This window comes from Vicugna pacos, chromosome 2 (assembly GCF_048564905.1).
Source record: "Vicugna pacos chromosome 2, VicPac4, whole genome shotgun sequence".
Taxonomy (NCBI): Eukaryota; Metazoa; Chordata; class Mammalia; order Artiodactyla; family Camelidae; genus Vicugna; species Vicugna pacos.
In genome coordinates this window covers 67,158,604-67,175,452 of record NC_132988.1, presented here as the reverse complement: position 1 = coordinate 67,175,452, position 16,849 = coordinate 67,158,604, and the positions used below count along the sequence as shown (strand labels likewise).

The 16,849-nt window shown below is 33.2% G+C and overlaps 1 protein-coding gene across 1 annotated transcript in view; it reads left to right on the top strand.

The window, feature by feature from the left end:
* The window catches only part of UBA6 (ubiquitin like modifier activating enzyme 6), a 69,526-nt gene extending 57,541 nt beyond the window's left edge, over positions 1–11,985 (top strand). The window contains exons 28-33 of the mRNA XM_006217846.3: positions 2,467–2,584; positions 3,741–3,934; positions 4,801–4,928; positions 7,298–7,385; positions 7,571–7,665; positions 10,950–11,985. Of these exons, the coding sequence (XP_006217908.1) occupies positions 2,467–2,584; positions 3,741–3,934; positions 4,801–4,928; positions 7,298–7,385; positions 7,571–7,665; positions 10,950–11,085 (759 nt within the window). The 3' untranslated portion in view covers positions 11,086–11,985. The remainder of the gene's footprint in view (positions 1–2,466; positions 2,585–3,740; positions 3,935–4,800; positions 4,929–7,297; positions 7,386–7,570; positions 7,666–10,949) is intronic.
* The last annotated feature ends 4,864 nt before the right edge of the window (positions 11,986–16,849 follow it).

Genomic DNA, 16,849 nt, shown 5'->3' with positions numbered 1-16,849 from the left:
CTTCTACTTGTATCAAATCTCATTCCAAACCTGGATAACCCTGTAATGAACAAAACAAAATTCTTGTTCTTGTGTGAGTTATATTCTAATGGACCAGAGATGGACTATTAAAAATGCCAATAATTATTTGATACTTCATTATGGGCATAAGTGCTAATAAGAATTAAAACAGGGAGAACAAATAAAGGATGATGGAGCTGGTATCATTTTTTTATGAGATAACAAAGGGAAAGCTTCTCTGATATGGTGACATTTGAGCAGAAGCCTGAAGGAAGTGAGGGAGTGAGCAATGCTATTATCTGGTGAGAGAGAGGGCAGACAACAGGAACAAGTTCAGAGAAAGGCCTTGAAAGACTGAGAGCCAGGATTTTTCTGGAGGAGAATATGCAAAAGGAGATTGATAAACGGTGAGGTTGGAGAGGTAGTTTGGGTTATGATAAGTACTATGTGTTCTATTATGAGATAAGCCAGTGGAGCATTTTAAACAGAGGACACAATCTGACTTATATTTAAAACGATGACCCTGGCAAATTGTGTTAAGAATGATTGTATAACACATGAGAGAGGAAGTAGAAAGAGGTATTAGGAGGTTACAGGCAAGAGATGATGGTTTGAATTAAGTAGTGGGTAACAGGGAAGTTGTGTTAAGGGTTGGATTCTGTGTATATTTTTTAGTAACGCTGACAGGATTTGTAAGTGATTGGTTTGAGTGTAAGAGAAAAAAAGATTATTATTTTCTAAGTTAAAAAAAGAAATAGGCTTAGTAGCTTCAAGTGACAGGGAGAAGATAGAAGAATTTTGGAAAAAAAAATGATTGCCCAGGGGAGTGGGAAAAGTGGGAAATTAGAAGATATAGTAGGATTTCAAGATAGTATTGAGGATCCACTTAGTGTTAATTCCACTGAATATATTCCACTAAATGTAGCTGGAGAAAAAGCAGTTATCTACTTGGGTGCTACTGTAAAATAGCTGAAAAGTTGGGTTATAACAAGAGTTGGGATTTTGTCAGGCAAAAATATTGGATGCGGAAAGAGGGAATATTAATAAAGATGAAACATGAAATTTAAGCAGGGTAAATATGGAAAGTTTGAAAATACTAATATTTTCCTTTTTCACATGTTCATTATATGCTTTTTTGTGTGCACTATAAAAGAAATCATCCACAAAACAACCTTCTGTTCCCCTTACCCTTTAACTATACTGGAAAATGTGGAGTAATGACTGCCTCCCTGCAAAATTCAAGTAAGAAGTGGTGTATGCACTCTTCCACTCAGCATTTTTATTTTAGGGAAGAGGAAAACTTACAGGCAGTTTATTTTGTACAGGTAAATAGTTTTACTGAATGAAGTGTTCATGACTTCTAGCTTATGAAGAATATTAAGTACAGAAAGGAAAAACAAAATTCCTATATAAAGAAAATTCCTAGCCCATGTTTCTATAGGGCAAAACTGCTAGACAGAAGCCAAGGAAAAAGGCATCAATAACTTTACTGTTCTTAATGCCCTTCAGTATGTTTTCTAGCTTGAATTGCTTCTTTCTGTATTAAAGTTTAGGGGTAGTAAATTATCCTGAGCAGTTGAGCTACAATTTTAACATGAATTAATATGCTTTTTCACAGCTCCCTGGAGCACCTCCCACCGAAGCTTTAGGGTCTGGCACTTCTAGTTAGGAGATACCACAGCCAAGAATATAATCTGCACGTTCTGGCAAATATATATTACTGCTTCCTTGGCTCCTTAATATTTCTCAAATATTTATAATAATATTTAATATGTAAAAATATAACTTGAAAGTTTCTTGGCTTGAGAATATTGACTTCACTGCCCTCATGAAATATCTGATAAGTAATTTCTTAAAGATAAATTACTTGTATGTGCTGTCCTAAGCATGCAGCTATATGAAGGAAAACATTCTTTGGAAAAGAACTTCTTGTCCGCAATCAATAAATATTTAAAAGATGCCCATATTATGTATTTTATGGATTTCTTCAATTTCCTTGGAGACAGAAAAGAGCTCTGCACTAGCTAGAGCTATGTAATTTGTTTTGATGTTGATTTGTCAGAATCACAAACTGTTGATTAACATTAACTTATTTTAGTGTGAAATTTTAACAGAATTGTATGAACTCAGATCTTGGAAGCTATTCAGTAAGTATTTTTAACACTAACTGTGAACAAGTTTATTTTAGATATTTTTAGGTTCTCTCAGTGATCAAGAGAAAGATACCTGTTCTTAGAGTTTATACGTCAGTGTGAGGAGATAGATTATAAAACAGATATATAAATAATGTAGCATTACTTACCAGTGGAAGGTATAAAATACATTAGTCCATAATGATTAATAACCTGATTAAACTGGATAGAATATTTCTCTTTGTTACTTATTTGATAAAACAAATAGGATAATCATACTTAGGTGTAGGATGTGATGACATTAACGAATATATATATATACATATATTAAAAGGTTGTTCAAACAGATGAAACTGCAAGGAAACCAGACCATGTTCCTATTAGCAGTGAAGATGAGAGGAATGCTGTTTTCCAACTACAAAAGGCTATTTCATCTAATGAAGCTACTGCAAGTAAGGGAAAATCTTTATTGAAAATGTTTTGAACTGGAGAGATTTTTATTTTCGCTAACCTCTATACTCAAAAAGTTGTGGGATTAAATAATAGTAACAATAGTAATATTACTTATTTCATATTCCTATGAAAGTCACTCTTCATCTTTAACCGTGACTAAATTCATCATTTTCTCTACCATTTGCCCTACCCTCAAAGCCTGAAATGTAAGTTTGCTTTGTTGTTGTTCTGATTGTTTTAGTCTGAAATTCTACTGTGTGATTCCTTCTTAACTTTTGGCTAGCATAATGAAGAAAAATGGAGTATTTGTAGACACTAACCCTGGGTCCCAGTCACTTTAGGATAAAAAACCATAGACATTTCTTCTTGGCTTCTTAGTCTCCAAAATTGCACTCAGGAAATATAAACTGACCTAGGACATCGTTACTAAATAGTCTTAAATATAGGGAAACTGAACTTTTAATTCCTTAAAAACACTATTTTAGCTCTGTATTATTTCATGTTTTTAGACCTGCTCATCATCTTTTTACTACATAAATCAGCAGTTTCCAAACTTTGGGGATTTTATGCAAAGACCGTAAAATTCAGGGAAAAAAAAATAGATTAGCCAACTGTTTATTTTGCAAATAAAAGATTGTTATCCTAATTTAATAATTATAATTCTAGAAAAAACTTACTGTCATATCTTACTTTTTCATTTCATCACATATCAAGCTACACCTGTCCACAGAATGATACAGGGAACCACTAATCTAGAAATGTGTCAAAAAGATACTCATTTTTATTTGATCAGCTGACCCTGTTCTTAGTTATCAGAGTGTTTCAGAGTAGTATTTATGGAATCAAGTTTTGAACAGTACCCAATGTTGACTTTTTTTTATTGTAAACCACTTAATAGCAGTTATACATGGCTTTCTTATTTTTCCGTTTTTTAGAAAGTTTTTTTAATATAGAAACTTCTCTAATTTAGTGGTGTTAAAGCCATCATTTTCATGTTCTTCAAAAACTTCAGTTCCTTGAATTTTTTTGTTGTTCAGTCATTTAAAAACCTAAACAAAAAGGACTCTTTAACAGTAGTGAACCCACATTGCTTTTTACCTAGTAAAGCCCTTACCACTTACTAGGAAACTTTGTTTTTCTGGTTGTTACCGTCAGATGACCTTCAGATGGCAGTGCTTTCATTTGAAAAAGATGATGATCGTAATGGACACATAGATTTCATCACAGCTGCATCAAATCTTCGTGCCAAAATGTATAGCATTGAACCAGCTGACCGTTTCAAAACAAAGCGCATAGCAGGTAGAATTATACCTGCTATAGCAACATCCACTGCTGCAGTTTCTGGCTTGGTGAGATTATTATTCTTTGAAAATGCTTCTTTTTCATCACTTCTTTCCTTTCTTCCCCATTATACTACTCGCAACCAGTCACTCAGATCTTAGAGAAGGCAGAATACATATTGATCTTATAATTTAAATTTGTAAGGTATTTCTGAAAATACAGTAATCTGTACTTTGAGCTTTTAAGATAATACAAACATTTTAACATTAAAAAAAAAGCTCTGTCAAGATAGAATATAATTTTTCTTACAGACAGTGATCATCTTCATCATCTTTGTATCTTCCATACAAACCAAGTGCTCTTGTTTTTCTTGAATAAAATGAACTACCATAATCTTTGTTATTTGATTATATTGGATTTTAGTTCTTTGCCTTAAAATAAATATAATTCCTGTTAGTGATTTGGATTTCTTTCAATTTAGTTTTTTCTTAATGATTTAGAATCTTTAGAGTAGCCCTAGTTATTTTACTGTACCATAGTGTTATTCTTAAAAGCTATGTAATTATTTTTCCTATTAAATGATTTTGGACTGCTATATTTCTTGAGCTCTGCTGTTTGCTTTCAAAGTAGGAAGATTACATGGTCTAATTAATTTTTTTGATAACTTTGTTTAACATGTGCAGAACAGGTTGAAAGTTTGAAAGTGTGAAATAGGCTAAGTGGAGAGACTTAAAAGAAATTTATATTACTCTAGTCCAAAAGCTGCTTTTATTCCTTTTTTTAATTTTAATTTTTTTATTGAAGTATAGTTGATTTTGCTTTTATTCTTCACACAGAAATGCTTGAAAAGAATTCAAGAAAATTATATAGATGCAGTTAAATTCATGAATGGTGTTGGGCTTTTTATATAATCAGATCACCTTCTTTTACCTAGGTTGCACTGGAAATGATCAAAGTAGCTGGTGACTACCCTTTTGAAGCTTACAAAAATTGTTTCCTTAACTTAGCCATTCCAATTATAGTGTTTACAGAGACATCTGAAGTAAGAAAAACTGAAATCAGGTATGTATGAAGGTCTTTTGCTTTTGCATAATGAAAATAACATACCTTTTTTTTACATTTTAAAAGAGAAAAGTAATAGTTTCATCTCTCCTTTTCTTCGTATATATAACACTTTCCAGTACTTCAGGACAATGCTACTTCTTCATGTAGCATTCCTCTCTTCTCTTTTTTTTTAATTGAAGTATAATTGACATTCAACGTTAGTTTCAAGTGTACAATATAACGATTCAACACCTGTATATGTTGGGAAATGATCACCACAGTAAGTCCAGTCACCATCCATTGTTACAAATAGTTGCAGAATTTTTTTTTCTTCTGAAGAGAACTTTTAAGATTTACTCTCTAAGCAACTCTCAAATATGCAATACATATTATTAAGTATAGTCACTATGCTGTGCATTACATGCACATGACTTACTCATCTTACAACTGGAAGCTTGTGCCTTTTGATTCTCTTCACTTACTGTGCCCACACGCCTACCCCGTTTCTGGCACTTTCAGTGTTCTCTTTATCTATGAGCTTGAGGGTTTTTTAGTTTTTGTTTGGTCAGTTGGTTGGGTGTTTTGTTTGTTTCTCTTAGATTCCACGTGTACGTGAGATCATAAAGTATCTGTCTTTCTCTGTATAACTTATTTTACTTAGCATAATGTCCTCAAAGTCCATCCATGTTGTTGTACATAGCAGGATTTCATTCTTATGGCTGAATAATACTCCATTGATATAATACCACATTTTCTTTATCCATTTATCCACCTGTGGACACAGATTGTTTCCGTATGTTAGCCATTGTAAATAATGCTGCAGTGAACATGGAGATACAGATCTTTTCAAGTTAATTTTTTCATTTTCTTTATATAAGTACCTAGGAGTAGAATTGCTAGATCATATGGTAGTTCTATTTTTAAGTTTTTAAGGAAGTTAACATATTGTTTTGCATAGTTGCTGTATCATTTTATGTTCCCACCAAGAATGTACAAAGGTTCCAGTTTCTTCACATCCTTGCCAACACTTGTTATCTTTTGTTTTTTGATGATAGCCACCCTAACAGGTACGAGGTGTTATCTCATTGTGGCCATTGATTTGTATTCCTCTGATGATTAGTGATATTGAGCATCTTTTCGCATACCTGATATGGAACATGTTTTCACATGCCATCCATGTCTTTGGAAAAACGTCTGTTCCAATCCTTTGCCCATTTTGTTATCGGATTGTTTTTGTTTTTTGTTCTTTTTACTATTGTGTTGTATGAGTTCTTTATATTTATTTTGGATATTAACCCCTTATCAGAGAGATGATTTGCAAATATTTTCTCCCAGTTGGTAGGTTGCCTTTTCATGTTGTTGATGTTTTCTTTGCCGTGCAGAAGATTTTCAGTTTGATGTAGTGTCACTTGTTTGTTGTTGTTGTTGTTGTTGTTGTTTTTTACTTTTGATATGAAATCCAAAAAATGAATCACCAAGACTAGTGTCAGGGAGCTTACCACCTAAGTTTTCTTCCATAAGTTTTATGGTTTCAGATCTTAAATTCAAGTCTTTAATGCATTTTGAGGTAATTTTTGTGCATGGTGTAAAAGTCCAGTTTCATTCTTTTGCATGTGACATGAAGCATTGCTGACTAAACTGCCATAGAACTCTCACACTTAATCTGTCACACTGTTTAGCATTGTACTTTCTTATGGTTTCATCTATGTCTAGCTAAATCAGATGAATTAAAAGACACTCCAGTGTCTGACTAATGGGGTAATGAGATTAAAAATCTAATTCCAAAAGCTATATGACAAAGCAAAACAATTCCCCTGGACTTCCATTTTTCACTTTTTAAATTGGTAACAATCAGAAATTTGAAAACTGCTATCTTGGCAAGAATGTAAGAAAGCACTCTCATACATCACTGGTGAGTGTATAAAATAATATAACCCATAATAAGGCAAATATAGCACTATATTTCAAATTTACAGATACATTTACACTCAGCTCAAATTATTTATGTACCGGATATTTATTCTGGCATTATTTATCACTGCCAAAGATGGGAACAATCCAGGTGTTCATTAATAGGAGACTGGAACATCCACACAGTGAAACCCATGCAGCTATTTTAAGAGAGAGAGACAGAGAGACAGAACTCTCTTGCTAAGGCATACTTTATAATGAGACACTGGGAGGATCAACAGGGTACTGATAAAAGTGGTTACCTGTGTGGTGTGATGGGGAAATAAGATAATGGAATATTTTTAAAGTTATATTTTTCTTTTTTCTCCCACATTAGTATCTAGCTAAATCACAAATAATTGACTTCTGGGGTTTTATGTTATTACTAAAGGGAAGAAAATGTAAATGTTTTTGTTCTGAATATTTTTCTATAACAGAAATGGAATATCATTTACAATTTGGGACAGATGGACTATACATGGCAAAGAAGATTTCACCCTCTTGGATTTCATAAACGCAGTCAAAGTGAGACAATTATTCATTACAGTCGTTTTGAGTCTGTTAGTTTTTATGCATAATTTCATAACAGTTTTTATAAATATTATATAGCAGGAGTTTGTGCTCTTTCTACTGGTTGTAATTCATTGTCACCCAGCATTTTATATTTGGATGAGGCTTTGATCATTTCTCTTTTGGGTATGCACTTTTAGGAGAAGTACGGAATTGAGCCAACGATGGTGGTACAGGGAGTCAAAATGCTCTATGTTCCTGTAATGCCTGGTCATGCAAAAAGATTGAAGTTAACGTAAGTGTCGGACATTATATGCAATAGATTCTCAAGAATTGAAACATAAGCTGAATGTACACTAGAGAATTAAATATAGAGGTTAATGAAGTTCAGATAAAATATGTGATTTACTCCTATCTAATGGCAGTAGTAAAGACATGAATCTACCAAGCTCCACAGGCTACCTATCAAGTGAGATTTATAGCATTACAGTGCTCTTGTGAATTTATTGTAGTTCAGAGTCAGCTTTTAAGCTAATAGGCTTAGAAACCTGATTTGGTCAATAGACGAAGTAAAAGTAAATCCACCTCTTATATGGGAACACACACAAAGACTAGGCTTATGAGGCTGAAGTGTTTTTAAAAATGCCAAATTATTATTTTCATTCATTTATTCAGGTTTTTTTTTAAGAATGGCTGCTATATGCCAGGTGCTTTTGTAAGCATTAGGGATACAGCAATGAGCAAAGCAAAGTTCCTGCCCTCCCTGAAGAGTTTGCACAACCATTAGATATGTATGTCAGATGGTGGTAAGTGCTATGGAGAAATAAAGCAGAATAGGAGGTGTTAAGTTGGTACAGTTTATTGAGTAGTCAGGTATTCCCTCTGCCTGTCATATTTTCACCAGATAAGCTGGCATTTGAGCAGAAACCCAAAAGAAGAGAGGGAGCAAAAACAGCCAGTCTGTGCAGTGGTCTGCAAGCCCCTAAGTGATCTGGTTCCCACTTATCTCTCTAAGTTCCTTTCATACTTCTGTCCCCTTGTGTACAAGATTCCAGTTACTTTCCCTTGAACATTCCAGTCTTCAGCATGAGACTTTTGCTCTAGTTGTTCCATCTGTTTGCAACTCTTTCTGAGATGGCCATCTAACTCTCATCTCTGGTCTCTGGACTTCCTGAAGAGGCCTCTCTGAACCCTACTTAATATTAGCTTAGCATACCTAATCTAGCCCTTTGCTCTACTTTTTCTCTCTTTCATAGCATTTATCACTGTCTTATATCTACTATATTACTTATTATCTGTCTCCTCCCCCACTAGAACTTAAGCTTCATTCACAAGGGCAGGAATCTATATTTGATCTGGACATTGATGTGTCTCAAGCACCTAGACCAATGCCTGGCACATAATAGGCATGAGTAAATATTTGTTGTTCATTTTGCAGTATATACAAATATCAAATCATCACCTTGCACACCTGAAACTAATATAATGTTATGTCAATTACACCTTAATAAGAAATTCTAAAACTTTTTACATGAAATTAGCATATAAAAATATTTGTCACAAATAAATGACCCTCTGCATGATGAGTGCCTCAACATGCTTGTCAGTTTAACTGATTATTAATAAGGTTAATCACATTTTTATTATAATCTGGGTTTAATTATCTATTTTTTAAATAAAATTACTATTATATTATTTATGACATTAATTTGCCTTATTGTTTTTCATTTAGATCCCTAAGTATCTTTTGGATAAACTGATAGTAGTGTTTATTGTTTACTACCTAGATGAGTGGAATGTTTGGTCCTGAAGTGCATTGATTAATGGAATTTAAATTTTACTGCAGATAATTCATGAAAATGCTTTATAGAGTTGGCCAGTATTTGAAACCTCCAGCATGATATGTTTTGAGAATGATACTTCTCATTTTATTACATTATGCATTTAGCAAATACTTATTGAGTACCTGTAAGTGGCTAGACAAACTTGACTTCAGAAAGACCTGGGTTGCCATCCTTGTGTAGCTCCTTAATTGTCTTGTCACATTAAATAGCTTACTGAACTCTTTTCAAACTTAGTTTTCTGTCCACATATAGGAATGATTGTGCCCAAGGCTATTGAGCATTAAAATAATAGTGAGGGCTAGCAGTGTTACAGCAAGTAAGAAGTATCCCATAAATGTTACTGCTGCGAATATTTTTTCATCTTGCATTTTATCAAATAGCCCTTGCCCTCAAGGAGTTTATAGTCTACTAAAGAAAAGTGACATGTTAGTAATAAAATGTAACTGAATAATTATTATAATAAAGTTTTTTACAGAACACTATGGGCACTAGTGTATCAAACTTCAGCTTAGGGTAAATTTCATTTGAGCTATCTTTGAAAAAGGATTACATCAGGCAAAAACAATAGTTTGTTCAAAATTATGCAGCTAATAAAGAGTGTACATAATCTATTTGGGAAATAAAGTTATCTGGAATGACTTACGGATGAGATGGTAAGAATGAATTGTGGGAAGAATGAAAATTTGTAGATGGGGCAAAATATCTTTGTAAAATGAAAAGAGCTGTTATTGAGGACTAAATACAGTACATAGTTCAGAGCCTAGCATGAGATAGATACATGATATATGATAGATAACATCGTTAGGCAGGAGAATAATGTCAGATTTGCATTTTAAGAAAATTCTGGCAGCAGAATATATTGGAGGTGGGAAAGAGACTGGAGGGAGCTGGCTAAAAGCTAATGCAGTAATCTGAGGGGTATATAGATGATGACTTGGTTTATGATAATATCAGTGACAGTAGCAAAAGTGAAGTGTTTTTTTAGTAAGCAGGATATACATGGGATATGAAGGAAAGGAAAAACTTAAGAATATCTTTTACGGTGATTTTTGTAGCTTGCACTTGAAGGTTTAAATCTGGCTTGATTTTTACTCTCTACATAGAAATGCTTGAAAAGAATTTATGCTTCCAGACTCCTTGCAGGACATTTGGTTCTGTTCAAAACATCCATAAAATATTTTGGTCCACACCAAAAATTCCTTGAAATTGGATCCATGCCAGGTGGTTATAGACAATCCCAAACGTCAAGGACTTTTTAGTGTGGCCCAGATGTCTTACAATGTTTTAGACAGGACCAAACAGTCCTGCAAATATCAAGGAACTTTTGGGGTGTACCAAACAGCTTATGAACCATATGGATATTTTGGACAGGGCCAGATGTCTGCTAACCCTCCAAACTTTATAGGGAGTTTAAAGACGAGTTGTTTTTTGTTTTTTGTTTTTTTAAAACACTGCTTACCTTTTGGGTTTCTTTGAGGGTGGTTTTTTTCTTTTAATAAATAGTCTGTATTCTTTATCAATACCATCAGTGGTAAAAATTGATTAACTGTTAGGTAAATGAGTGTCTCGGTTTTAGAGCTTTTAGTAAAGAAGACAGTTATATGAAAGCAGGTGAATTACTAGATTTAAAAATAAATTTAAACAAGCCCCGATTCTTTGGGTAACATTGATCAGCAAATCACTCTTTCATTTTACAGAATTTACCAAATTATTTGTCCTTGCTTATTTTTCTTAGAATGCATAAACTTGTGAAACCTTCTTCTGAAAAGAAATACGTGGATCTTACTGTGTCATTTGCTCCAGATACTGATGGAGATGAAGATTTACCTGGACCTCCAGTAAGATACTACTTTAGTCATGACACTGACTGACAGAACTTGTCTTAAATTTACTCTAGGACTACTTGATTTTGGAAAGGAATGCATTCAATTCAGGAGCTAAAAAGATCAGCTCGTAATGCTATGGATTTCTGTTTGATGAAGCCTTAATTTAACGGAAACATCAGTGGAAAACTACACTGAAGATTTATAAAGCATTTTGAAGCATAGTATATACTTGTGTAGTGCTTCATGTGTGGATGTGATGCGATCACAAGCAACTTTGAACTGGAATGCCATTTTTTAATGCTTACAAAAAATTTGTGTATTAACCTCTCTGGATGAAAAGAAGGAAAAATGCATATCCAAGGCCAGAAGAGATAAAAAAATCAAGAAATTGAAAGTGACAAGTGCAGCTATCCAAAAAGTTTAATCCTATTTTACGAATTTCTTTTTGTTTAGTATTTCAGGCCCATTTTTCTATACAAATAGCATTTGGCTCTATGCACCTCTCATGACTAGACTTTGGATTTAACACCAGTAGGAAGAGGAAGGATGATAACAGTGGTTGAAGAATAGACATTTAAAATTGTACAGTTTACTGTCCTATTACCTCTGCTAGTTTAACCAGTTTGTTTTATCACTGTCCCCTCAAAAGCAGGATCTTTGTTAATAGCATCAGTGTTGTGAGTTATGAGCGTGTCCAGTGATAGGTGTTAAACTGGATAAATGTTAACAATGTTATATGGACTCTGATGTCCTTCTTATAGAATCCATGAATGTGAACAGATAAATATGGCTAGTTATTTGATTCTTCAGTATGCCTTCTAATGTGGCTATTTTATTTATTTGAAACTCTAAACCTGATTGTCAGAGTATATAAGACTAAAAGTTTTTGTAGAGAGAGTGTCCTTAGAAATAGATGAAAAGTAGAAATTAAAAAAATTATCACTAGTTGAGTCTTGATTTTTTTTTCTTCCAACAACCTAATGGACAGAAAAAAACAATTTAATGTTTTATTTTAAAGGGAAATATATTATTTAATTCCACATTCCCAGAAAAGGAATTGACAAAGATAAAAATTTATATTTTTAGGTCTTTACTGATAGAAACTTTCTGTTTCTGATAAGAACTATTGCGAATGTTCATAGAAATAGTTTCATTAAAATGATGTAAAGTACTCAACACTGAATTCGGTGAAAATAGCAAATATTTCTTTCATTTCCTAGGCTACTATGCATTCTTAAGCAATTTGCATTATTTTACACAAAATAAGTTATTTCTCTCTAGCTACTTTCCTTCTGCTCTCCCGTTCAGACCATTAATAGGTACTTTGATAAATTAAAAACTAGATTCAGGCCAGTATTACTCCAGTTTGGTGTCTTTTCATACTCTGTACTTAACCTCCATTTTTTTCTGCTTACAAGTAGTTTAAATTACTTAAGTCAGCCAGCTCTATTGTTTCATTCTTTTGTAAAAGTGTCATCCAACTGGGAAAATATATTTGGGAGTGGAGGGTGAATTTGTATGATTAAAGGATGATCTTTGCATTGGAGGTGAGGATAAATGGACAGGATGAGTTTAAAGGAAATGGCTACCTTTCAAATAAGCAGTTTAATTTTGATTCACCATATCCTACCCTCTCCCATCATTTATATTACAAGTATAATGTTTAAAATTAGTATACTCAAAGTTGAATCCAGGAATATCAAAGCTCTATGGCTTGGAACTTCTCTAAGAAGCTAGTTTCCCACTTTCACTTGTTTTGTGCTCTATGACAGTGACTGGTATTTTCCCAGTAGTTTTCAGTAATTCTCAGTTGTGATCTAATCACTTGTTTATATTTGATCTAAATCTCCACATCTCTTCAGAATTAAATTTAGCACTATGCTATCAGTTCTTATTTATAGAGATCAGTACTTTAGCAGATTCAAACAAAATTAACGAGGATTGAATTCATTTTATGATTAAACCTGAAACCATTTTGTCTTTTTTTTTTTCTGTAGGTAATGGTTATTGCCATTAATCTCTTCTATTTAGTTCTACTCAGCTGGAAAGCCAGTGTGAATTTAATGACAGCTTTTTCATTATCTGTTTTATTTCTGTACCATGAGATCACTGTTGGTGATTGAAATATCAGATGCAAAAATTAGTGATTAGACGGTACAACTGAGTGATTTTTTACTTATTAAAAATGATTAAGTAATTTGACAGTATCTTTGTAAATCCTGTTCCATAGCTGACTCCAGAGATTCCAGTTTTACTCTTCATTTTATGAGTAGTGTTGCCTTGGTGTTTCCTAGTTTTCAAGGTTTGCAATCATGGAGACACAACATTCACTGGATATGGAGGGACATTACTTTGAAGTGCTTTTGGCTCCGGGAAATTCTGTTAAACAGTTGAAGGGAATGGTGGTGACCTTGTAAAACCTAGAAAATCTGGTAAATCCTACACTGTTGATTGGGGATTTCTAAAGTCCATTCTTTTTTTAGAATTCAGAGCATTATGTTGCTCATCTGTAAGTTCCTCTAAATTGTCCCAAAGGTAGAACTTGGAAATAGATATGTATCTTTATTTTTATTTTTTGGCTATTATAGCACTCCCTGGTGGAGCCAATGACAAGGCATAAAATAAGTCAAGAATGTTTAAAGTCACTATCTTATAATTGGAAAAATGAAGACAGAAAATTTGTTTTCTTGTGATCTTGAGGGGAAAACAATCTCTTAACCTAATAATCCTTTCAACTGTAATGAATGTTACCAAAAATTCACTGTGATTGTGAATATATAACCATTTAGTATATAATCACTAGATACGGGTTTAACTAATTTTACTTTTAACAAATTTAAAATTTAATCAGGAAATTGCAGTCTTGGGGGTCACAGTAAGTATTCAGTAGGTAATTTGTTCATTTTTCTCTTGCCATGTCTTAGCTTTATTTATTTAATTAAGATATATGTATATATATATTCAAGAGAGTACATAAAATATGAATACACAACTTAAGAAATAATTTTAAAGTAACTACTCAAACAGCTCTCGAATCAATAGAACACTGACAACAGCCCAGAAACTCCCTTGGTAGTCCTTCCCAGTCACAGTCAGCTTCCCTACATGTACCCTCTGGCAGCTAGTATTGTCCCTTTAGTGATAACTGTGTCTTTGTTTTTATTTATAGCATTACCACCTATGTATATACCTAAACATTACAGTTTACTTTTGATGGTTTTTTTAACTTAATATAAATAGAATCATACTGTACTCTTTGGTGACTGCTTCTTTCCTTCAGCATGGTATTTATCCATGTTTGCTTATAACCATGCTTCATTCATCTTCATTGATGTATAATTTACCTTTGCATTAATATACCACTACTTATTTATTCAGCCTATTGACTGTGGACAACTTGGGATGTATTCTGTTTGGGGCAATCACAGTTCTACAAGGAACATTGTATGTATCTCCTAGTACAACTAAAGTTTATGCCTAGGAATGGAAGTGCTTGGCCATAGGGTATTCACATCTTAAATTATTTCGATACTAACAAAAGTTTTTCCTGAGCAGTAGAGATGTCCTGTTTTTCCACTTTGCTCAACACTGGTGTAAACAGACCTTTTTTTTAAATTTTGCCAATCTGGTAGATGTGCAGTTATAGCTCATTAAAGTTTTACTCTGCATTTCCCTCATTACTTTGAAATTAAGCACCTTATATGTTTGTTGGCCACTCTGACTTTCTTTTTTGCAATGTGTCTTTTCAGTTCTTTTGCCCATTCTTCTGTTGTGTTGGGAAGTTTTTTTCCTCATTGATTCATAAAAGATCTTTATACATTCTGTTCTTAGTTGGCTGTATAGTTGGGAATGTTTTCTTCCACTCTGACTTGCCTTTCCCTCTCTTTATGATGTTCTTTGATAAAAAGAATTTGTTAATGGTTAAGTACTGAGAAGTATCGATTTTTTGTTTTCAGGTTAGAGTTTTTTGCAAATTGTTAAAAGTTATTCTCTCTCGAACCACAAAATCATGAATATACTCCTCTGTGGTGTCTTCTAAAGCTTTAGTTTTGACTTTCACATTTTAAGTTTTTAATTCACAAGAAATTTTATGTATGCTAGAAAGTGCCTCACCACCATTTACTTTTTCTGTACTTTTCTGCAGTGCTGCCAAAGTCATATGTCATATCCGTATATGTATACATCTCTTTCTGGACTTTTGTTCCTCCTTGTTCTTCTGTCCCTATGTTAGTATTCTGTCTTCATCACTGTAGCTGATACATTGTTTTTGATATCTGGCAGAATAAGTCCTCCCAATTTACTGTTTTGTAAGAGTGTCTTGGTTATTTTTAGCCCTTTGTATTTTCAGTTCTCAAATTTCTAATTTCAAATATGCAAATCTTTCATTTTGCAGTTTCTAGTTGTCCTGCTGAAATTTTATCTTTTATCTATCTGAACATGAAAAGTGTTATTATTTTATAGTCTGTAATAATTCCCAAATCTGAAACTCTCCTGTGGGTCTCTTTTTATATTTTGGTTTCTACTGATTCTCATTATCTTGTATCCTTGTGTGTGTGGTTATGTGTGGTTATCTTTAATTAAATGCCAATACTATATTTGAAAACTTGATTATAGAAATATAGTTGACCCTTGAACAACACAAGTTTGAACTGCATGGATTTGCTTATATGCGGATTTTTTTCAGTAAATACATCCTACAGTATTACATGATCCGTGAATGTGGAACCTTGGATACGAGGACCAACTGTAAAGTCATATACAGATTTTAAGCTATGCAGAAGAGTGATGCCTCAATTCCCATGTTGTTCAGGGATCAACTGTAATTTGATGCCCAACATGATATATTCATTTCCACAGAGTTTTTTCATATGCTCTACCAGGCACTTGGGCACTAGTAATTCAGGATCATTTTGACCCACTTACAGAGACTGAAATTTTCTGAGTCATCTATGTGACTCAGAGCTGAGCTGATTTAGTACTAGTGCCCTTACTTCCTGTTAACCCTTACTCCAAAAACCCTTCAGACTTGGTAAGTGTGAGTTGGGGTTACCAGAGTCAGAGCCCTGACCCCGTGACTGGTACTGCACTCCACCTTTGAATCTAGTCCCTTAGCTCTGCTTAGCTTCTCTGTGGCCTCTTACAAATCTGCAAAAAAAGCTCCAGGGTACAAGTGTTCACAAATGAAAAATTCATTTTCTTTATGAATTTCTATTTTTCCCCCAGATACTAGCCTAATAATTATTCATTAGTTTAGCTTTCTGATGCCATCCAGCACTTTTTCAAATATATTCTGTGCAGTTTTTCTAAATATTCTCAAGTGAGAATGTTAATCCAAATTACTCAGCCCACTTTATTTCCTAATTTTTGATTATGTGTAAAATGTAATTGGTATCTTTGTATTGCTTCTGTATCGGGAAAACTTACCTCTAATGATTCTTGTAAGTTATTTGTAAATTGTTTCGGATATTCTACATAATCGTCAAATAGGGACAGTGTTAGTCTTTTCTAAGATCTAAATTTTGGTTTTCTTAATCCTCTATTGTATGTTTGTTTTCTGTTTCATTAATTTCTGCTTTTATCAATATTATTTTCTCTATTTTGTTTGGAGTTTTTTTTTTTACTGTTTTTGTTTCTAGCTTGAGATGGATACTTACCTCATTCATTTTCAGCTTGTCTTCCAACATAACCATTTAAAAGTTACAAATATGTCTATATTACTATAGTATAATTACATTATATTCTAATTACTGTTGTAGCCATATTCCACAAATTTTGATACATAATAATATTGAGTTAAAATATTTTACAT